Source organism: Chinchilla lanigera, unplaced genomic scaffold (assembly GCF_000276665.1).
Source record: "Chinchilla lanigera isolate Chin_1 unplaced genomic scaffold, ChiLan1.0 scaffold00035, whole genome shotgun sequence".
In the NCBI taxonomy this organism is placed as follows: domain Eukaryota; kingdom Metazoa; phylum Chordata; class Mammalia; order Rodentia; family Chinchillidae; genus Chinchilla; species Chinchilla lanigera.
In genome coordinates, this window is record NW_004955436.1 from 20788997 (window position 1) to 20813516 (window position 24520).

General features: G+C 44.1%; 1 protein-coding gene across 12 annotated transcripts in view; it reads right to left on the bottom strand.

Moving 5' to 3' along the window:
- Ect2l (epithelial cell transforming 2 like) overlaps positions 1-24520 on the bottom strand; it is an 88621-nt gene that overhangs the window by 34602 nt on the left and 29499 nt on the right. For 10 of the 12 annotated variants that reach the window (XR_001234967.1, XM_013516622.1, XM_013516618.1 and 7 more), the window contains exons 4-9: positions 14564-14726; positions 9282-9534; positions 8048-8216; positions 6026-6164; positions 3972-4140; positions 865-993 (exon numbers count right to left, since the gene is read on the bottom strand). Coding sequence is in view for 11 of the 12 variants with exons in the window: in XM_013516622.1 (XP_013372076.1) it covers positions 865-993; positions 3972-4140; positions 6026-6164; positions 8048-8216; positions 9282-9534; positions 14564-14726 (1022 nt within the window). In the remaining variant the exon portion in view is untranslated. The other 2 variants (XM_013516626.1, XM_013516625.1) reach the window with 2 other exon arrangements.

Sequence of the window (24520 nt, forward strand, 5' to 3'; positions counted from 1 at the left end):
AAAATATGTATGTTAGTTTGATAGTCACAGGTCCTAGAGGTGAGGCGAGGCACTGTAGCCTAACTCTCCTATCAGGCAGCAGAGGTCCACAAACCTCCCTAGGGACACTGGGCTGAGGAGAGGTCTGAGCACACTCAGGTCCTTGTCCTTGGTCACCAAGGTCACTCCAGGTTCGGAACACAGCAGAGACAGTTTTGTCAGAGTGGTTAATTATGGTTCTTCTACTGGTCAGCTGCCTTCCCTGTTATTATGGGGGCTGAGCTTATTGTATCTTCCAGAATAAATAGAAATAACGCTGCAGGGTCTTGCTGCAAATGCCTTTATTTGTGTAGGGAAAGGTTACTCTTCCTGACATCTTCCTCCCTGGCTATGTGAGATACAAAGAGAGAAAGAAATAACATAGAAATGTGGCTGAATAATTTGACCAGAGGGCATTTCATAAATTCACACACACAAAATATTGCTGTGGTTTGAGTGTATCATGACCCCTAAATTCACACATGACTGGCGTGCTATGGTCACCAGTGGACTCATCCATTGATGAGAACAGTAGCTGAGGGTGCTGTTAGTGGATGGCCTGGGTGGAGGCGTGTCAGGGGGCGTGGCCTGGAAGGGTGTGTTCTTGTCTCTGGCTCCTCCCCTTCCTGTCTGCTTCCAGGCCGCCATGAGATGAGCGGCTGTCCTCCGCCCAGCCCCTTGCTCCATGGCCTTCCTGCCTTGGAGCTGGCCGACCATGGGCGGAGAACCTGAGCTCTCCTTTAAGCGGTGGCAGTGAGGTATTTTGTCAGTGATGAGGAGGTGACCACAGCTCACGTCATGAAGAGGGAACAACCACCATGTCTCTGTAGAGTGTTCAAAGCTGACCTGATGCTCCGAGCGGCACAAAGAGGTCCACGTGTCCCCCTTCTTCCTCGGTGGCCACATAACTTCCCAATTTCTCCCAGAAGTCTCTCACTTCAGGCCTCAGTAAATTTTTAATACCAATTTTATAGCCTGAGGGGGGAAAAAATCAAAGTGTCATATTAACTTGTAATATTATCAGGGACAGAAGGTCTTAGTGGAGTGAAGAAATGAGACCACAGATTCCAGAGGCTAACATGTACTCATATACCCAAGATCTCCAGGACACCGTCAGGACCGCGAGGGTGCGGCAGGACCCCACCACCACCACGGTCTCCTCTACACTCTGATTTAACTGAGTCTGTGTCCTCGCACGCAGGGCATGGTGTTCCCACTTCCACTGTGCAGCGGTGCGAGTTACCGGGCCAGTGGAGTTTAGGGTGAGTGGCTGGCCAAGTCCTGGGATTTTGCCACTAAATTCCAAAGGAGAAATTCTTTCCACAGCTGTCAGTCAAAACAATAAGTAGTTGAGAGCAGAAGTGAGGCTCCCTGAGATGCCAAAAGTGAACTGACAGGTTCCTTTTTCTTTCGCTGCCTGGAAAGTGATTCCGGGGCTCACTCTGCCGTTCTGTGAGCTCCCTGCTGGCTGGATCCTTGATCCTTATCCCACTAGGGTAAATATCTGGATGTCCCCCAGAGCCTCATGGCTTACAAGTGGAGCTTTTCAAAGGTGACTGAATCATGGGTTTGAGTCGCAGCTAACTGTGATGTTAGGAGGTGGGGCCTGGTCAGACAAGGCAGGTCTCTGGGGTGTGCTCCACAAGGTGCATCTCCCTCTCCAACCCCCTTCCTTCCTCTGCTTGCTGGCTGCCCTGCTTGAGCAGCTCTCGGGGCCCAGGCCTTTTTCCGTGCCCTTTCTGTGCCTACCATGGCCTGACACTTCTGAACTGTGAGCCAAATAAACCTCTCATTTTTGAGAAAGTTGAGTATATTCTCGAAATGACAGAGAAAGTGACTAAGATAGCTCCTCTTCCCTCCCCCCCCAAGGATGGAAGATTTGATGACAGCAAAATTTAAACCATTTCTACTGTAGGCAATAAACAAGGGAAGATGTGAGCTATATAAGGGAGAAAGAGACAAGAAGTTTACTTCTAAAGCATTCATCATCTCCTTCCCCTGCAAACTGTAAACACTGTGATTTCTGAAAGCTGCCCCATAAAGTTAATTATATCAGCCATTGCTTTTCCCTGTGGTATAAGCCAAGTGGGAGGATCATAGAAGTAGTCAGTGCCCAGCTATTTATAGAACTTGATGTTTGTTGATACTGCAGTTACTTCATGTTCATCCTGTAAAACTTTTACTCATCAAAGGATAGAATCAGCTGGGCATAGTGGTGCATGCCTATAATCCCAGCACTCGGGAGGCTGAGGCAGGAGGATTGTTGTGACGTCAGGGCCAGCCTGGGCTACAAAGTGAGCTCAAGGCCTGCGTGAACTGCATAGCAAGACCTTGTCTCAGGGGCTGGGGATTTAGCTCAGCAGCACAATGCTTGCCTGGCAAGCATGAGGTTGTGAGCTCGATTCCTGGTACTGGAAAAAAAAAAACAAAAAAAAGAAGACCTTGTCTCAAAAAGACAAAAAAAAAAGAAAAAAGATACAATCAATAGAGTAAAAAGGAATCCTGGAGAAAGGTAAAAAATATTTGCAAGTCATATATCTGATAAGGGACTGATATGCAGAATATATATGAAGAACCTCATATACATATATATGTGTATGAGATGTATATATACACACATATATGAGACTATGCAGGCTATATATCTGCATCACAACACATGTAAAATCCAAATGACCTCAATATCAAAACCAGGTAAAGGACTTGGATAGCCTTTTCTCCAAAGCAGACTGATAGATAGCCAGTGAGCACATGCAAAAGTGCTCAGCATCACTCACTACCAGAAGCATACTGACCAGACCCATGGGATGGCTACCATTAAAAAAGAAAAGAGCAACGAAAGGCTGAGGAGGCTGGACCCTTTGTGCGCTGTCCAGGCAGCAGCTGTGGGAAGCAGTGTGGAGGTTTCTCATTAAGATGAAATCCACCATGGAACCCAGCAATTACACTTCCGGGTCCACATCTAAAAGAGCTGGAAGTGTGAACTCCTACCAGGTGAGGTGGTGCACACCTGTAATCCCAGTTACTCAGCAGGCTGAGGTAGGAGGTTACAAGTTTGACGCCAGCCCAGTACCTTACTGAGACCCCACCGCAGGCTGAGGATATAGCTCGGTGGAGAGTGCTTACCCAACATGCACAGCCCTGGCTTCAGTCCCCAGTATTGGGATTGGGGGGACTCAAAAAGGCATTTGCAGACCCAGGCTTACTCATAACAGCCAAGAGGTGGAAGCAACCTAAATGGCCACCAATGGATAAACTGATAAACAAAATGTACTATCTATGCGCAATGGAATATTATTTGGCCTTTAAAAAGAAGCTCCTGTCACACTGCCACAACATGGGCTGAACCTTGAAGACAGTGTGCTAAGTGAAATACATTAGTCACAAAAAGACAAACACATATGATTCCACTTACATGAATAAAGTAACTAAAATCAGTAGAATGGTAGCTGGACGAGGTTATGGAGAGGGGAAAGGTGAGCTATTATTTAATAGATAAAGAGTTTTCGTTCTACAAAATGAAAACATTCTGGAGAGCTCTTTACAATATGAGTATTCTTTCCATGCCTGGTGCTACATGCCTGTAGCCCCAGCACTTATGAGGCTGAGGCAGGAGGATCGCTATGAGTTCGAGGCCAGCCTGGGCTACACACTTAGTTTAAGGCTAGTTTGAACTACATAATGAGACCCTGTCTCAAAAAACAAAACAAAACAAAACAATGAGTATACTTAACACCACTGAATTGTACACTTAAAATGGTTAAGACAGTAGCTTTCATGTTGTTTTTAATCATAATTTTTTAAAGTTATCAAAAATTGCTTCACTTTTTTCATAAATCCAAAATCAATACTTCTCAGTAAATTGAAACCTAAATAGTACTCTGAAAGCCATGCGTGTAGATGAACGCTACCTAATCACAAAGTGGTTTGGTGGCTCCTTGCCAATCCCCTACCTTGCAGTAAGTTGATTTCTTCACTGTCCCCGTCACTGAATATCCCCACACTCCGCGCCTTCCGCCCAGCCAGTGCTTTCTCTGTGAGGTAAAGCAGGCCGTCCAGGGTCATGCCGCTGTGCTCGTACACCACAGAGAGGACCCCAGCCTGCACGCTGTCCACCACCAGCTGGAGAGTGAAACCACAGCTTAGCAACCAGCACCCGCCGACTGTGAGTGGTCGGTAAGGAGAGAACTATGACGGCTGTGCACTACTCCGTGACTGCTGAAGACTGTTTCTCAGGAATGACAGAAGTTAAGCTTCCTCCTTCACTGGTTCCTTTTAAAATTATTTTATTTCTTTTCTAATTATGAGAGAAGAAACTTAAGTTCACTTGTAACCCCATCTCTCAGAGATAAATGTTATTAGCAGTTTGGCTTGTTTTATCCCAGTCCTTTTATACTTGGCCGTGCCATGCACAGAGACATACACACAACTTCCAAAAATACTAAAAGCAAGATCATACACTTTCGCAAAGGACTTCTTAAGTTTAAAGTTTTCCTCTTAATGATGAAGTTTTGGCTTATCGATCTTCATTGATATTTTCCATTTAATTTAATGTTAAAGCCCTTGCTTTTTGAATTCAACAGCCAAACTTTCTAGCATGATGAAGTTAATTCATCATAGCAGAGAGTGAAAAGTCATTGAAGTTGTTGGTTTTGTCCAAAACCTCGGTCACTTTCTCTGTTCCGTTCAGCTGAACAGTGAAACACCACGTGGTTTTGTCCTACTTGTCAACCCACTGCTCCCTGATTCCTGATCAAAGAAGTAATCAAGCCTCCAGCTTACGTAGAGAGGACACGTAAGAGAATGAACGTGAGCACCCATACCGGGTCACCACTTGTTCTCTCTGCCCACATGATGCCTTTACAGGGACCAGGGAACCTATCTGTGGCCCACAGATCAAAGGTCCAGCTGATCTCATACAGTTCTCCTGAGCTCACCCATTCTCAGTAACTAGAGCTAACTCTTATGTGGCCAAAAGAAGTGAGTTCAGATCTGCAAAGTTCAGATCTATTTTATCACAAATAGAACTTTAGTGAAAGCTTTCTAAGTTGGCCGATGCATACAGCCTCCTGAGTGTCGTCCTCATCTCCCTGAGTGTGTTGGTGCTCAGTGTACGTGTCCACACATATGACTGTGTCCTAACTTACAGTGGAGTTAGGCCTTAGTGAGCTCATTTGATGCTGAAAACATTGTAAGTCGGAAATGCACTGTATGCAGCTAACCTGGCACACAGCCCTGCCTAGACACACAGCGCACTCAGGTGTTGCGGTGACCTCATGACTGAGCGACTGAGGTCCCTGCTGCTCTGCCACTAGCATCACAGGCGGGGATCCTGCTGCAAGGCCGTAGAGAAGATTAAGACTCAAAAGTCAAAGCATGGTTTCTACCAAATGCGTTTCATGGTGGCATTATAATGAAATAAAAAACTCAGTAAGTCAAATTACGGTAAGTCAGGCATGTTCCAATTACATATACAAAAAGTACATGTGTATTCCTGGGTCTCCTATGTGCTTCCTTTATTTTTCATGTGCATATTAAAATTAAAAACAACAGCTTCTTTGTACAGGAAGGACATTTTATTTTAATGGCATCCTCATTAAACAGGTCACAAAATAGGACTTTGAACAGTCATCTTCTGAGAGATGGTAGTTACATAATAATATTAATTCTGTGAAAATACCAGGGAAGTTTTAAAATAATTCTTAATCAGCATGGTTTTTTGAACTAAGTGCAACAAATTCTGTTCAGTAAGAATATTTTAGGCACCTATTAAGTGCGGGCAGTCTGGGCCTCTAATTCTTCTTCAAAGCAAGTTTGAGTTAGGGTTACTGTTTTTGGTTTTTAATACTATTTGGCATCTGTTAATTTCCACTTTGATCAAACAATTTCCCTATTAGATCATCTTCATACATGTGGTGACCCAAGGTAACGATACTGTTTCTATTCTAGATGGAAAAAAGAAAAAAACCCAGTCAGGAAAGGGCTGGCCTCATAGCTCAGTCTGTACCTCATATGCAGGAACCCGAGACGATATTAGTATGAAGTGTGGCTGGAAAGTACATGCAGAGCTGTCGTCCTTTCTGTGAACTCCAGGCCAAGTTTTCTCTGATAATGAAGGGTAGGAATGGCTTCCAGAAACGTTGTTTCTACAGGGAACAAAGGGGAATCCGTGAAGTTCTCATATTGTCAAAATTTGACTTTGGATGAGGAAGCACCGATATCCTGCAGGCATCTGCTGTACCACACAGGACACCTGGTCTCCAAGGTTCAGCCCTTCCTGGGGGTCGGGGACAGCAACAAAAGGGCCTGCCTGTGAGTGGAACCAAATCTGCCCTTTGGCCCTCAGCTGCCTTATGTGGGATGCTGGAAAGGTGGCTTGGAACTTAGCTCTGGTTGAGCTCTTAAAATTAAGGTAATGGTACACTTAGGGGCTCCAAATGACATTTAAGAAGAAGTAGCTTCTAGGTCCTTCTGACCCTCAGCATTTTCTGGGTAGTGTCTTGTTGTCTCCATGGCCACCCTCTCTCCACATCACCAAAGGACAGGGCCACCCCGAGCTTCTTGAAGTCTTTATGCATCTTGAGCATGTAACTCTCACACTCATAAATGTTCAGACACAGAGAGATTCACATCAGTGTCAGCTTGTGAAGTGGAACAAGTGTGGGAATCTGCAGGATTTTAGGTTCTAGTCCTTGAGACTATGACACTTGGCTAAGTTATGTCACACCTCAATTTCCTCCTCTGAAAATACAGGTAAGTGAGGTTATGTGATCACCAGGATCCAAAGTTTTAAAAAAATATTTTAAAATTTCTAAGCAGCTATGCAAGTTGTGATAGTTATGAATGTCTGATGGAATAGATGAATAGGGTAAAAATTAAAGTTTTGGTAATTTTATTAGATAACATGATTTTGGTCACTGAATGCTGCCAGCATTTCTCTAAGTTAGATTATAAAATGAGAATTACAACAGCAGGGAGTCATTGAGCATATCCGTAATCCTAGCTATTCAGAAGGCTGAAGCAGGAAGATTGTAAGTTTGAGGCCTGCCTGGGCAACTTAGTGAGGCCCTGTCTCAGAATAAATAAAAAATAAAAAGGGCTGGGCTTCCACCTACAGTTCAGAAGGCCTGGGAGGCCAGGCAGTGTGCCCCTGAGAGGGCAGTGTGTGAAGTGGTAAGTATGAAGCCAAAGGAGACCCCAGAAGTTTGTAAAAGCCAGGGACAGAGATCATCTGAGGAAAACTGCACGGAGGGAGCAGAGTGGGCCCAAGAGAGAAGCCATGGGAGCTACAACCACTGGAACTGATCAATTTAAGATCCAATGCTGGGCTTAAGGGTGTGAGTACTACACCTGCCCTAGGGTGGGTAGCCTGCATAAAATATGTAAGGGACAGAAAATGTCTTTCTCTCTCCCTTTCTCTCTCTCTCTCTCTCTCACTGTTGTTGCTTTTGCTGTCTTCTGCTGTCATGAACTGTTGCCCTCTGCCGTGTGCCACCATGCCTTGGAGCCAGCCAGTTATGGACTGAAACCTCTACAAACTGCAAACTTAATACTCCTGTCATGATGTCCTGTGCTGCCACAGGCCCGAGCAGGGACAAGTGATAATGAACTGAAACCTCTGCAACCATGAGTCAAAATAAACCTCTCTCTTCACTTTAAGTTGATTTATCTCAGGTATTTGTTATAGCAACAGAAAGCTGAGTAACACAGACAGTACATGGAAACTCTTACTCCATAGAAAAAGATTTTAAAATGTTATTTGCTCAAAAACTTTATATAGAAAATATACAACAATATTGCCTCATTGCAGGGTTAAGAATATATTAATATCAAGGTTGACTGCTACATAGTTCCTTCAAAAAATTTAAAAATGGTTGTTCTTGAAAATTAAGTCATTATTTCAGCTAATATTTATGGAATATGAACTATATAATTATACAGTATTTTTGTGTGTTACCTAAATTATTCTAGAATGGATTCTTAGTAACACAGGATGGTCTTGAGTTTTAGTAGATGGCAGTTTGCTTACCGTTTGGGCAAAACTTCTAAAGATGCCAAAACAAGCTCTTTCTCCAAGGCTCCCTGTAATCCCGCTTGATCCCTTGCCATCCGGTAGACACGAGGGTGGCCTTTGGATGTGAACCCTCGGGAGTAGCCTGCCCCGCTGCCCCAAGGTGGGCGAACTCTGAGTGACTCCTCTGGAAGACAAACAGCAGCGTTTGCAAATGCTGTTAGGATTTCTCATCCGCTCCACTCAGCAACTGTGAGCTGTAGTCACTAGGTCAAGAATGGAAGCTCAGAGAACAAGCCACTCTTCCTGTGGACACCAGGTAATCAATGTATAGGATTCCCGTCCATTCTGCCCTGACTTTCCTCCAAGTTACCATTGGTTACTGTCTCCCCGAGGGGAGGCGGGGAGCTGGGGCCTATCTCCTTTCTCACTTGCACACACTAAGTGAGAACACTTAGCTGAAAGCAAGAATCACCCTTTCCCTTTTTTTACAAAATGCCATTCTTCCTGTTTCCAGTCACATTTTTGTTTCTCCTTTTTTTTCCATCAGCCCCAATTCATCTTTCCAAACCTGTTTCCCGGCTTTTGCTTGTTCTTGTGCTACTTTATCCTCCTTGTTTTTGGTCTTATAAACTGAGAGGAACTGTGGAGGCACTGACGATTGGACCTTATATCCTCTACCTGATATGATCGGGCCAAGACCCACACAGAACCAGACCAGACCTTCTGACACGAGAGGAGTCTTTATTGCGGGGAGCAACATGGTGGGCTGCCCAGTGGATTAGGATAGCCCCAAGCTGAGCAAAGCATGGGGTTTTTAAGCTGTATTTTGGGGAGGGTGTCTATGGGTCAGAACATTTTCTGGGAGGGGGTGTCCGTGGGTGGGAACAGCCCAAGCGGGTGGGTTGTTTGTAAGAGTTGAACATCTGGTTTTTCCAAGGCAGATGAGGGCGATGTTGGCTTTTGTTGAGGGGAACTGGAGGGGAACAGGTGAAGAGGAAGGAGTTTTTATTAATTCCTTAATAAAAGAGCTTAAGTCTCCCACGGGGGTAGCAGGGGGTTGCCTTGTGACTTATCACTACCCAAATATGCAATCCAGAAAAATATGCAATAATATATTTAAACATTTGTTAGAGAGGGTCCCCACATGCTACTCCAGAAAGACGGCTCCAAGACCCCTGTGGAAATTTGCATGTTAATGCACTTATTTCCATAATACTTGGGTAAGACACAGTTGTTAAATGCTACTCACTCTTACAAAGTGCAATTTTCTTCCAGAGTATCTTCCTGAGGCACTTTTCCTTTAGCCTCTCTTGGAGCTCCTCTTCCTCTGTTTTGGGTTCATTCAGGGCCCCATACACAGAGGCGGCTTCTCTGGGTGTCAGCCAGTCTAAGTCGGACACACAGGCGATGTAATGGTGCTTCCACGCACCGTACTCCTTGTCTGCTGGAGTGTAGGGCAGGAACCACCCGAACTTGACGCACTTGGGCATCCATAAGCAGTCCTTCCGAAAGAGACAGATGAATTGCACATTTTTAGGACAGTTTTCCAGCCATAAAGTTTTCAGGTACACAGGGAATATTTTGTTACACAGCGATCTCTGCACTTGACTCCTGCAATTGACTTCACGTATAAACTTGACGCGGAGAAATATTAAATACAAGGTGCTCCATAGGAAAAAGAGTCTTTGGAGACCATATATTGCATGTGAATGGCGATACAGTTCACTCACTGTGTCAACCTGAGTAAGAAATGCCCAACTGAATCGGATCAGCAGAGCTCTGGGTGAGGCTGAGGGGACTCACTGAAGACAGAAGCCCTCCCTGGGAGTGCGCCGCACCAACTGATATGCTTGTCCCCTGAACGGGACAAAAGGGAAACAAAGAAGGAAGGCCTTCACCTTCACCTTGGACACTGTCTCCTGGCTTCCAGTGCGGCTCTTCAGCCTCCTGATTCCAACTCACACAGGACGCTGTGGTGAGCGCCAGGCCTTCTACTGCGTCCTCGGGGTCTCCAGCACACAAGCAGCCCCTTTGCACTCTTGCATCCCTGACTCTGCAGGCAGCCACTGTAAGCCAGTCTTGTAAATCCTCATATATTTGTTCATCTTGCATCGATACATGAATACATGCATTAGTTATCTTTGTATACTTATCTAATATTTCCATAGCACTGGGTTACCTGTTTTTTGTTCTGTTGCTCTTCTTGAGACAGGGCTTTACTATGTAGTTCAGGCTGGTCTTGAATTTGCTTTGTAGCCCAGGTTGGTCTCAAACTCACAGCAATCCTCCTGCCTCAGCCTCCTAAGTGCTGGGATTGCAGGCATGTGCCAGCATGGCTGGCCAGCATTGGGTTATTTGAACCCTAGCCTCTGAGAATTCAGTTGCTAGCAGTGGTATAAAGTAGTCTGCCTGCTCCCACTGAGAACAATTTTGGTTGAACTATATGATGTTGTCGCTATGCAGCCACTTTTCACATATGAAAACAAAAACTACACGGGATTCAGTCTGATCTCATGTCTAGACAAAATACTACTAAAACCAGCAATACTGCGAGGCACTTGAGCTGCCAGTGATGCAAGGGCCTGCGTCCCCCAGGCCTCAGGTGCGCCTAATGTTTGGCAGCCGCCATTCAGCCAGGCAGGTGCCAGTCGCCAAGCAGAGCTTATGAAGCTGCAAAGCAGAGGGGAAAGTGCAGCTGAAAGTCAGGCTCCAACACCCTGAAGGATTTTCAGCATCTCACAGGAGAAAGAACACAAACCAACAGGTGGGGCCCAGTGAAGCAAAGACCCCTGGCAAGCGCAGCCTTTCCACTGAGAACCTTGTCGGGAGAATAACGCAGAGTTAGAGCAACTACCACAAGGACTGAGAGCGGCTGTGAAACCTCTCATCCCCTGCGGGACTCGCGTGACCTGTTCCCAACTGTGCAGAACATCAGAAGCAAAAGGAAATGCTCTCTGCGCAGGGTAACTTGCGCGGACCCAGATGGCCACAGCATGTTTAGACTCGCTGTTTTGTGCTCAACCCAAAAGAACCAGAATACAAAAAAAGGACAAATAGTCTTTCTTTTTTTTTCTTTTTGTTTGTTTTGTTTGTAGTAACCACAGAAAGACCCTCAGGAGCACCAAACATTGTGATTATAAGACGAAAGCTTTGCAAAGACATCCTATAATTAATTTGTCCAAGAATATACATGATAGTTGCTCTAACTCTGGGTGTGGTGGTATACACCTATAAGCCAAGCTGGGAGGCTGAGGCAGTAGGACTCCAAATTTGAGCCAAGCTTGGGCAATTGAGCAACTTAGCAAAACCTTGTCTAAATAAATAAATAAGTGAATGGGAGGGTGGCTGGGAGTGTAGCTCAGTGTGAAGGGCCTGGGTTCAATTTCTAGTACGAAAAAAAGAAAAAGAATGTACACCACCAAGCAGAAACTTTTAGCAAAAGAAGCAAATCAGCTTTTCTTTTTTTTGAGACAGGATCTCACTATCTAGTGCAGGCTGGCCTGAAACTCACAGCAATCCTTCTGCCTCGGCCTCCCAATTTCTGGGATTACAGGTGTGCACCACTCCATCCAGCCACATATCAACATTTTAGAGCTGAAAAGCACAACAACTGAAATTTAAAATTCAATGACTTGGTCTAAGAGGAGAGTAGAATGTGGCGGAATAAGTGATAAACAGAAGGCAAAAAAGAAAAAAGTCCAGACTGAAACATTTCAAGCTAAAAAGATAGAAAATGCATACACAAAACAGATAGAACTTATGCGATAGAATAAATTAGTTTAACAAATACTGGAATCTCAGAGCAAAAGAGCAAACAGGCCAGAAACCATATATACAAAGAGGCAATATCTGAAAATTGCTCAAAGCTGATGAGAGACATTAACTCTTAGGTGAAAAATACCACTGCAGAACACAAAATGGGATCGACATATGCATATAACATACATATCAGCCTAGGGACATGAGAAAAAAGTTGCTAAAGAACTAAAGGCAGAGAGAACAGTCTAAAAAGCCGCTAACAACAGGAGAAACAATAAAACGTCTTGACTATCTAGAAAAAAGTTGTGGAGCCAGAAGACAATGCAATGTTTCCGAAGTTCTCAACCAACAACTTGGAATTCAAATTCCCAGTGAGAATGCCCTTCAAATGTGAAGGTGAAACAAAGATCTTTTTAGACAAACTAAAACTGAAAGGCTTTATCAGCAGCAGACCTGTACCAAAAGAAATATTAAAGAGGATGCAGACAGAAATGATCCCAAAGGGAAACTCAGACATGCAAGACAGTACGGAGAGCAACAGAACAGTAGAAATATGTGGTTACACTTTAGTAAATACTGACTGTATAAAACAATAGTAGTCAATATTTGTGAAATATGAGTGATTGGGTAGTATATATGTGTAAGTGTGTGTGCGTCTTTATATATAGTCACCATCCAGATCTGAGGGGATTAAGTATTATACATAACCTAATGATTTAAGTATATCGGAGAATTTAAAGTACATTAGGATTATATGCAAATACTACACCATCTTTATTTATTGATTGACTGATTGATTTTTGTCTTTTTGAGACAAGGTCTTGCTATGCAGTTCAGGGTGCCTTGAGCTCACTTTGTAGCCCAAGCTGGCCTTGAACTCGCAGTGATCCTCCTGCCTCAGCCTCCTGAGTGCTGGGATTACAGGCCTGCGCCACCACGCCCGGCTTTGCACCATCTTTTATAAAGGATTTGGGCAATCATGGATTTTGGTGTACGTGAAGGAAGAAGGGCAGGCTGGAATCAATGCCTGTGTATACTGAAAAGACAACTGTACACACACATGTGCACATGCACTGAGAATATCTGACAAGAAAAGCACCGACACTGGGAGAGATAAGTAGAATTCAAGGGTTCCATGCGCCTTGCGTTGGGGGGTGGTTAGATAACACATGCCACACACTATAATTTCTGTGGTAACTGTGGAGTAACCATGAGAACACTCATAGTTAACAATCAAAAACTATTTAATTAATCCAAAGGAAGACACAGAGAGGAAAAAAGAACATAAAGTGCATGCAGCATATAAAAAAATAAAAAGAAGATCAATTTAAACCCAAATATATCAGTGCTAATATAGATATAGACGACACACTTTCGTTAAAAATCAAAGGTGGCAAAAAAGGTTTAAGAAAAAATGAAATTACCACTAGCGTATTCCCTGTAGAAGACATATCTTAAATATAGGGACGTAGAAAAGTTAAAAGTAAAAGACAAAATCCATCAATCAGTCAGTCCGTCTGTCCATCTGAACACTGGCCCTCTATCTGCAGCCATGGTCTCGACACCGCCCCTCCTGAAAATAATGTGTAATCTACAACGCAAATTAGTTGGTTTTTTTTTTTTTTTTGGTACTGGGAATGGAACTCAGGATCTTGCACTTGCCAAGCAGGCGCTTGCGCCGCGGAGCTACATCCCCAGCCCTAAAATACAAACTAGCCAGGTGTGGTGGCATACTTCTGTAATCCCAGCACTCAGGAGGCTGAGGCAGGAGGATCTTGTGAGATGGAGACCAGCCTGGGCTACAAAGTGAGCTCAAGGCCAGCCTGAACTTCATAGAGAGACCCTGTCTCAAAAAGACAAAAAAAGCAAATAAATAAAATGCAAATTATTGCCTTGCCTCTAAAAAATGCCTATCATTACACTGGATTAAATCTTTTAAAAGCAAAGGGAGAGACAAATAGGGCAAAGGCAGAATTCACGGCAGAAGGTGTTGGTGTGAAGCAGCTGTGGCTGCTAAGGGCTCTCTGTGCCTTCTGAAGCTCAGCCGAAGAGGGACCTGGGGACCCTGCGGGGAGCAATCTTCTAGACCTGAGTTATGGAGCGTAAAAAGAATGTCCTGTGAAACTCCAAGCTAAAATTGTTCTCATGAACACTGAATTTCTCTAATCAAGATAAATGTTTTCTAAATAATCCTATGGAAGATCCTCTCCCACTACAGAGCGAACCCAGGGGCCTCTAACACTTAGCTACATCACTCGCCTTCTTACCTTCCTTCCTTCCTCTCTTCCTTCCTTCCTTCCTTCCCATCCCTTCCCTTCCTCCCTCCCTCCTTTCCTGCTTTCTTTCTTTCTTCCTTTTTTCTTTCATTCTTTCTTTCGCTCTGGTACTGGGGATTGAAATGAGGATTAAGCTTAGGGCCTTTACACTGCGCTACCCTAAACTATTTATTTATTTATTTTTATTTTGAGATAGGGTTTCACCAAATCACTAAATTGCTCAGGCAGGACTTCAACGTGCAGTCATCCTGTCTCAGCCTCCTGAACAGCTGGGATTGCAGGAGTGCACCTGATATAGAGATTTTTAAAAATTACATGATTTATTGGAATAGTGTCGGTCTCCTTAGCTGAACAATGATTCCGTCTATTTCACTCATCCATCCGCTTGCTTCCGCTTTGGAGTCACGTAAGGCCCCAGCAGCTGTCTCTCCCGGGAAGAGAGCGCCCCGCTCCTCCCCGCATCCCGCCCAACTTCCGGAAGTGACAAGTCATGAACCTGCTCAGTTAGAAACTTCCAGGACCAGCTGACTTGGGCGGCGGCGCACAGATCTTTGGGATTCAGGAAGGAAAAGATACGCAGAGAGATGAAGCGCGGAAGCACGGTAGAGAAATCCACTCTGGCCACTTGCTTCCTTTTTGAAAACCAGTCTTGGACAAAGCTAAAAGAGAAAGACACGGAGATGTGTTTCAGAGTGCTAACACGTAAAATTCAGTTACAGTCAAAAATATGCTTTTGTCGTTCGACATCTACATATGTTACATGGTTTTTGTTCCCGTTTTGTGGTCCGGGGGACGGACCCGGGACCTCGAACCTGCTAGGCAAGCACTCTAGTGCTAAGCAACACCCCAGCCCTTTTGACTGTATTTTTATTTATTTATTTATTTTTGGTTTTTTTTTTCCGGAACCAGGAATCAAACTCACGACCTCGCGCTTGTCAGGCAGGCGCTTTGCCGCTGAGCTAAATCCCCAGCCCCTTTGACTATATTTTCAGACAGTGTTGCGAAGCTTGCGGGCTGGTCTACAACTTCTGGCTCTCCTGCCTCACCCTCCCGAGGCACTGGGATTTTCGTTGGGCGCCACCGCGCCTGGCTTCCTCTAGGTAGGCTGCACACTTACAATACATTGTTTTGCTTTAAAGAGCCCTATGCCTTTTTGTTGTTGTTGTTTTTAAAAAATTTTTTAAGAGAAGAATATATTTATTGAGGGAAAGAAAGCTCTCTCCAAGAGAGGAATAGAAGGGGAGCCGGTTGTCCCTATGCCTTTAAAATAATTCACAAATGTTATTTTGCCCACACATTTACCGTTTCCTGTGCTCTTTATTCCTGTTTATAAATCTAAGTTTCTATCTAGAATCAATTCCCTTAGCCTGAAAACCTTCTCTTAGTATTTCTTCTGTGCGAATTTTCTAACAATGAATTTAGTCAGTTGCCTTTATCTGCAAACATCTTTATTTTATTTTAATCCTTATGGCACCATTATGACCCCATTAATTAATTTCAGTTTTAGGGGTGTTTTTCAGACAGGGTCTTGCTGCATAGTTCAGGGTGGCCTGGAACTCACTATGTAGTCCAGGCTGGCCTCGAACTCACAACGATCCTCCTGCCTCAGCCTCCCAAGTGCTAGAATTACAGCTCTACTCCACCATGCCTAGCACTGATTTCAATATTTATCAACTTGTAACTATTCTGGTTTCTGCTGTACCACCTTTTTCTTCTTCTTCTTCTTCTTCCTCCTCTTCCTTCTCTTCTTCTTCCTCTATCTGTATGTCATTTTAAAGCAGATCCCAAACATCATATGATCTCATCAGTATTTCCATATGAGTCACTAAACAACAAGGACATTTTAGAAACATACTATGATACCATCTTCTCCCTTTAAAACTTCAAGAATTCTTACATGAGGTGGCCTTTTCATAACAACACCCTTCAAGGCTATTTCCCAAATTGCATCATTTGCCACCTAAGCATGGGTAGGTCTTCAAGGGCACAGAACCCAGGCCACCCACAGTCATCTCAAGGGCAGTCCACATTTTGGAACTAACGGCCATTTCACTGACCACAAAAAATAAAAGGCACAGTTGATCCTGCACCAACTAAATAAATACATAAATAAATAAACCTTAACACCTGATCATCCTCTGTCTCCATTAGTGATAAACATCTTCCGCAGTCCCAAGCCATCAGAGGTGGTCGTGTTTGAGCGACAATTGGCAGAGCAAGAAGGGGTAGGAAGCAATTACGGCAGCAGTGAGTCCAGGTTTTCCCTGCAGCCTTTCATCTCCTTCACACCAGACACCTCTGGCCGATCTCACAGCTGACTGGATACTGGCTAACGCGTTACTGAGCAACAATCCACCAGAACTCATCTTCCCACAGTCCTTTGAGGCCACAGAACTTTCCTCCACTGCTAAGGGGCCACTTCTGTCCAGTGTTACTGAGTCCAAGTGGGCACGAATTTAGAAAGAAAAGTCATGCCTGAGCAGATCTCATCATGAGATGGTGCTTTTCTTCTCTTTTCTTTTTCTTTTGTTTGGTTTCGGTTTTTTGAGATAGGGTCTCACTCTGCAGTTCAGGCTGGCCTTGAACTTGCTTATGTAGCCAAGGTTGGCCTCAAATTTGTGGCAATCCTCCTGCCTCAGCCTCCCAAGTGCTGGGATTATAGGAGTGCGCCATCATGCCCAGCTCTTCTAGTTTTGTGTAAAATGAAAGTGGTATTTCTAATGAAGAATAAAAAGATCTTAGTCACCTTTCTGAGTGGGATGCTAAGCACCCATGAGAACCAGAGATAGTCTTGACCACTACCTTACCCAAACTGCCCGCTTAAACTGGAGCCTCACTTTCAACCCTCAAAATTTAAAAATATCCAGAGGCAAATCCAGCTCAGTATAATGCTGAAAACTGTTGATAACCCACATCACTGTCGGCTCCATGACACCACTAGCCATAGTGCACTGTCCCGGGACAAAGAGCTGCCTGAACACACTAACTGGTAGTCAATTTGCAAATGTAGGGTCGTGCCCCTGGCACCATGCAGGGTTGGATTGTTAGGATACCTCTATCTGAGTCAGATGCAGTACCCTAATATATGTGAGCTCAACCTTTATGCTTAGTCTTCATGTTTATAGGAAGTGACCACATGAAGAAAAAAGCTTGCTTTAAAAATATCAATGAAGAGCAAGGTAACGCTCAGAAGAATTACAATAGTGAAACTATAAAGAACACAACTGGTTTCTTTGGTCTCAGCGGCACAAGCAAGATGACGAGGGGAAGTCATCCTTTGGAAAGCGCCGTAAGAAGACGTACACAGTGTGCCACTGCTGTGGTTCTGAGGCCCACCACCTCCTGAAGTCCACCTGTGCCAAATGTGGCTGCCCTGCCAAGCGCAAGAGAAAGTGTAACGGGAGCGCAAAGACTGAAAAGCGAAATACAACCAGAACCGGCCCAATGAGGCACCTAGAAATTGTGTTTTGCCAATTCAGGCATGGATTCCATGAAGGAACAGCACCTGTAGAGCTTCATTAATGCGCTGTATTATGTGGCTCATTTATTGCTACTTGTGATATCCAGGTGGGCCACTCTGAAATGCCAATCATGCCTTCTGTTGAAAAACAGATGCAGAAGAGAACAAGACCAGCTGGCTCCTTATGGGTAGGGTTCACTTAGCTTGGGATGAGCAGAGTGAAAACTAAGGGTCATCTAGCAGGGTAGCTGGCCTGTCCTCTTGGAAAGTTTCAAGTAATACAAGATAAGGAAAAGGTGAGTAATTGTTCTACACTGAACGTGGATGTAAAGATACAAAATATGAGCACAATCGGTGATGCTGAGCTGGACTCTGGACAAAAAAGGAAACAACCATGAAGGACATTGTTGGAGCAACAGGGACTGTGAATCAGGTCTGTGGGTTGGACAACAGTGCCGTATCACAGCTGGCAGCTGATGGGGCCCTTTAGCAGAGTCCTTGTTTGTTGGGAAACACACACTGACCTGCTTACTGTTAATGAGCACCATGCTTGCAGCTTACTCTCACATGACTCAGAAAATAAGGCAAAACTGGTAAGATGTTAACTATTGTACTGTAAATTATTACACAGAGGAACCTAGGTGAAAAGGATGAAGAAATTATTTGTACTATTCTCTTTTTTTTTGTCTGAGACAGGGTTTCACTATGCATTTCAGGCTGGCCTTGAACTCACTTGGTAGCCCAGGCTGGCCTCAAACTCACAGAGATCCTCCTGGCTCAGCCTCCTGAGTGCTGGGATTTTAGGCATGCACTACATGCCTGGCTATTTGTACTATTCTTGCAACTTTCCTGTAGGTTAGAAAGTATTGCAAAATAAGATTTTTTAAAGTAGAAAGTCTCTGATTCAGTTCTATAATACTATCAGTATATTTTGTAAGTGCTTACTCCCTCAGATTCTGTCTTAAGTCATTGTTCGTGTATGTGTGCATATTACTGGGGATTGAACTCAGGACCTTCACCCTGAGCTACATCCCCAGCCCTTTAGTTTTGATTTTGAAACAGGGTCTCACTAAGTTGCCCAGGCTGAGTTCAAACATGCAATCCTCCTGCCTCAGCATCTGCCCACGTACTCTTTGCACTTACAGGCAAAGCAGAGTGCCTTAAAATGACTGTGTGGGTCTGAGGAAAGTGGAGTGTGTGTGTGTGTGTGTGTGTGTGTGTGTGTGTGTGTGTTTAAGCAGGAAGACAAAGAATGGAGGTGTGCAGGTGATAGCGGCAGATAGTATCTACAAACAGAAGTATCACTTGGGTATCTTCCCGGAATAGATGACAAAACCCATGTAACACCTGTGTGCTTGCCTGAGAGATTAACATTCAAACTGAGTCAGACTGTGACGACACCAGGAGCAGCCAGTCTCCAGTGGATTATATCCCAGCTCTTGTCCGGTAGCCTTCAGAATCGTTCTGCAAGCCCTTGGGACAACATTTATTCTCATTGACTTCAGAATTGTAAAACAGATGTGTAAAATACAATGCAAAACAGAAATGTCCCCAGCCTGCCTTTCAGAAAAAGGGTCTCAGTATCTTTAGAATTTTCCTTTCTGCTCCCTTCCCACCTTACAGAAGCTAATGTTCCATCGTAGTGGGGCAAAAGAGAAGGATTGAATATGAGCTAATTTTAGAAAGCAAATCTCCAATTGTACACATTTTGTATTTCTTCATTGTCTGCACTGCTACAAGGACACATTCAAGTATAATGAATCTTAAGCAAGAAGAGAAGAAAATGCTTCAGTTACATTTTAAAAAAATCAAGACATGAGCAGCACAAGTAGGGCAGTTTGCAGTAATGACGTTGCGGCTCATCACATTGTAGTTAATGTTGCAAAATAAGAAGTCTGTAAGGAGAAAGAACGACACGCAAGGAGAAAATGAACAAAATGTGCTTTGCTCATTTTTGAGCATGACAAGGATAGTTTCATTTAAATAATGCATGACAATGCTTTGCGGTGTATAACTGCATGTACAATATGTACTTTCCAAAATAACAAAGCTTGGTAATATGGTACTTGAATCTCACTCTCTTCTCTTAAATTTCTGATAAGAACTAGAAAGAAGCTGCCAAAACTGTGGTGAACGTGGCTGGGAGAACAGCTTGGAGCAGTGGCCTGTAAGGAGTGAGTGGATTTGGCAGAGGTCCCTGTTTTCTGGTTGCCTAGGCAGCGCCTCTTAATCTTGTCTAGGGGCTTTTACAAACACTTTACAGCCTGGTGCAGATCTGCAGTGCAGTGGATGGCCCAGGCTCAGCCCCTGGTGCCTGTTTTAATGGGGGTTCAAGGAGATCAGCCAAGGGCCAACAGAGGATGAACAACTGGGGCCAAGCGGGTCTGTGCAAATCCTGAGCTGCGTGGATGGGAAAGACAAGTCAGCGGTGTGACAAGTTCCAACAGCTACAGCAATGCACCTTTGGATGCGACAGTTCATCTGCGACCAGTTTAAAGACATGTCTAAGGATTTAGCTAAAAGATGTTGCTCATGTGCGTGTTTATGTAGCAAATGTCAGGGGAAACGCGCTAAATGTGTAACCCAAGCTACGGTATATTTACAAAATCTAGTAAATCTTCCTAGAAAGCAGTAGAGACTGAGCTGAGCGGGGAATGTATGCGCTAATTTCGAATACACAGAAGTGCTGTAGAACAGAACAATGATATTTTATAAAGCACAATCTTTGCAGAATGAAAAAAGGAAATATGCAAGTTATAGAAATAAGAAAGCAACACAGGTTAGAGTAGCTCACGGGTGCTGAAATGCGTAAGAGGTGAGGGATCTGACACCTGCAGACGGAAGGGAGAAGAAATAAGACAGTGGGGTACAAGAGAAAGGGAGCCCTGGGGAAGATTCAGGACAGGCCTGCACCCCGCATGGGCACTTCAGGCTGGCCTTGAATTCACTATGTAGGCCAGGTCCAAATTAAAGGTCCCTGCATGTTAGAGAGCACTAAATAGTATAAAAACACCAAAGTGGTGAGAAAATGAGAAACCAATGGGGTTCCTGAGAGGGAGACAGTATGTGGACCACTCTGTGTGTTCCTCCAACAGACATCGTCCCCTTTTGGAAAGTAATGTCCAAATCAGATGCCTGGAGGGAGGGCAGCAAAAGGGACAAGGGACAGGTTTGTCACCTCAAGAACTAGAGGCAGCCAGGCATGGTGGTGCACACCTGTAGTCCCAGCACTTGGGAGGCTGAGGCAGCAAGATTGCTATGAGCTCAAAGCCAGCCTGGACTACCTTGTCTCAAAAAAAACAAAGAACAGTACAAAAATCCAAATGGACTTTAACATGCATATATTTAAAATAGTCAAAGCAAAATCAAGGTAATAACATTAGCAAATTTCTAATATATTCATTTGTAAAGGGAGAGAAAACATTATTTTAGAAGTTAAAAATAGTTTTTGAAATAAAAAACCAAATGAATACATTTAAATAATAGACTTGAAATAGAAAAGCAAATGAGAATCTTAAGCGGTGAGAAAATCTGGACCGTAGAATACTGTAACGTCACTGAAAATGGTGGTGAGAGTTACAGATGTGTAACTTAGTACCCTGTAGATAGAATGTGGATCTGAAATGCTTCACCCTGCCCATGTGGTGAAGGCTTGGTCTTCAGCCTGGTGCTACTGGGAGGTGGAGGGACCTTTAAGAGGTAGAGCCTTGTGGGAAGAAGATAGGTCACTGGGGGTGGGGCCTCAAAGGGGAGAGTGTGGTCCAGCCTTTTCCCATCACTCTTTGCTCCCTGGCCACCAGGAGGTGAGCAGCTTCCTCCCCCAGGTACTCCCACCATGTGTGCCAACTCACCACAGGCCCAAAGCAACAAGGCCAACTCACCATGGACTGTAGCCTCTAAAACTGAGTCAAAATAAATCTTTCCTTTTACAAGCTGATTATTTTAGAGCTTTTGGTTGTTTGTTCTGGTTTTTTGAGACAGGGTCTTGCTACGTACTTCAGGCTGGCCTTGAATTCACTATGTAGGCCAGGCAGCAATCCTCCTGTCTCAGCCTCCCAGGTGCTGAGATTACAGGTGTGCACTACCAATATTTCAGGTATTTGTTACAATAATGAAAAACTGAATACCATATGGACTGCTGTCTATGAGAGTTTTGTAGAGTGAACTTCCTAAAATTTCAGGCAAACTTTGTACAGGTGTACATGTTTGTTTTCCTGGGGAGCAAATTCATAGCTTGCAGAGTCTGAACACTCCTGCTCAAAGAAGTACAGGACCTAGAACGGCTTCAGAACTAAAGAGTCGTGTGCCTGTTCACTGCGGTTTGGTTCCTTGGTTCATTCAGTACACCAGTACTGATTGGATCATTTTTTATATTCCATGGTTATAATGAGACAAAAAAAGAAAGAGAATGGCACAGTCCCTACTTTTATGGAAACTAAAGTCTGATTAGAAAAAACAGCATCAATAAGTAAAAACTAAACAAAGAAAGGTGAAATTACAACTGCCATAAATCTTTTTTTTTTTTTTTGGTTTTTCTCCGGTACCAGGAACCGAACTCCCGACCTTGCGCTTGCCAGGCAGGCGCTTTTGCCTCTGAGCTAAATCCCCAGCCCCAACTGCCATAAATCTTACGACGCGGAAGTACATGGTGCTACAGCAGCATTTAATTGAGAGAAGCAGCTGGCAGGGAGGTACAGAAGGTGTCTCTGCAGGAGCCGGAGGTGAGAGGCAACTTGGAGAAGAAGGCTTGGAGGTAGGAGAGCTTTCTGGGCACAGGCAGCAGGGCGCTCCTGAGGAGCCGCAGGGAGGTGAGTTTGGCTGAAGCACAAAGAACTACAGAGAAGCCCTAAGACACAAGCTGAAGGACGGGAGGGCGGGAGCCTTATCCCTGCAGGCTGTGGGCTGTGTTAAATGGTGATTTGTTGTGTTTTGTTTTCTGATGTTTTCAGATAAGTTTTTGCCATGCAGTCTAGGCTAACCCTGAATTCACAGCCCCCTGCCTCTGCCTCCTAAGTGCTAAGGTTCCAGGTGTGTGCAGCCATGCCTGGCTCAAAGGGACAGCTTTTAATTCATGTTAAACAGGACTATTATGACATAGGCACATGCCGCATGCGGAAACAGCGCTGAACTGCATCCGCCTACAAACTGTCAGCGTCGGGGAGGGAGGAAGGAGACCACAGTAACAAGGTCAGTGGGGAGAGCGTGGCTGCAGGCCAGGCCAGAGACAACTGTACCCCGCCCCAAGGAGCCTGCCTATGCACAGGATGGAGGTGTACAGAGGGGACTGGATTTGAGCCGTATTGGGGTAACGGGCTAAGCAATGATTAGATGATTACCAGGTTTCTAACTTTTGACAGTGGGGTTGGTAGTAGCAATTATTAAAATAGAGAAAACAACAAAGTTTTGACTGCAATAATTACAACCTTCAACCAAATTGATTGTAGAATGTCTTCAAGACATCCAAAAATAAATATCAAATAAACAGTGGATATATAATTAGAAGCTCAAAGATATCTGGGCTAAACATCTTTGACCCAGTGCCAGGAATGGAGGCACACCCCTGTAATCCCAGCACTGGGAGGCTGAGGCAGGAGGATTGCTACAAGTTCCAGGCCAGCCTGGGCTACCTAGTGAGTTCAGGGGCAGCCTGAACTAGACAGCGAGTCCCTGTCTCAAAAACTAAAAAAAACTAGGGCCCAGATAGAAATAGTCTGATCGTTAGTATAGAACTGTTAAATAAAATCCTAGGTATGGATTTCAGGGTCTAGAAACAATCTAGAATGAAAAGAGAAGTAAGGTTCAAACAGAGTAGAGAAATGCCTGCATTTAATGTTTATTGCACTAAAAGAATGTTAAGAACATTTTGTGCAATAAAAGCGGAGAAGAGAGGACTGGCACGTAGGAGGAAACCAAGGAGCGTTAAGCCGCGGAACCGCGGGGAGACTGTTCCGCGGAGCTAGCGCGGGGTGGGTGTTACTGAATGGCGCAGAAAGATGAAGTAAGATAAGAACGGGGAAAACATTTAGATGCAGGTTTATGGACTAATACTGACACAAACCACTTTAAAACAAAGTGAGCTCAGAGTTAGAACCGACTAGAGACACTCAGTGTGGGGACTGTAGAGCAGAGGTATGGCCAGGGAGTCTGTCCCGCCCCTGAGCTGTTTTTTTTTTTTTTTTTTTTTTTTCCTTTGGCCTCCTGTTGCAAAATCTCAGTGGGACTCACCCACACCCGTTCGCTCCCTCGGACCCTGTAGGTCTGCTTTCGTGCTTTAGCAGCAGAGCGAGTCAGCGGCAGGGATCACTCGGCCACAAAGCCAGAGATATTTATGGGTTGAAGTTACCTAATTCAAAATGCTTAGAACCAGAAGTATTCTGAAATTTGGATTTTTAAAAGATTTTGGAATGTTTGCGTATACGTAATGAGACACCTTGAGGATGGGACCGACGTCTAAATATGAAATTCATTTATGTATTTTGTATATTCTGTATACGTGTAATCTGAAGTTCATTCTGTACAATATTTTAAATAATTTTGTGCATAAACAAAGTGTGCTGTGGACTCTTCCACTTGTAGTGTCATATCAACGCCCAAAAAAATTTGGATTTGGGAGAATTTCAAATTCGAGATTTTCAAATTGGGGAGCTCAACTTATCCTATATGACTCTATAGAAAGAGCTTGCTGGTTCCTGGGGTAAAGATTTGGAGAGAGGGAACAAATGGAAGAACACGGGGTAGAAGCCGGATTTGTCAAAATATAACTTTTTTTTTTTTCCCGGTACCGGGAATCGAACTCACGACCTTGCGCTTGCCAGGCAGGCGCTGTGAAACTGAGCTAAATCCCCAGCCCTGTGGAAATTTACCTTGTTTTCTAGGTCTGACTTTCCTAACCATTTGCATTTTATATGATTATCAAAAAAATTGAACTTGATAAATGCAACCCCTAAATTCCAAAAGCAAAACTAAACAAAACTAATTCCTTATTGATTTAGT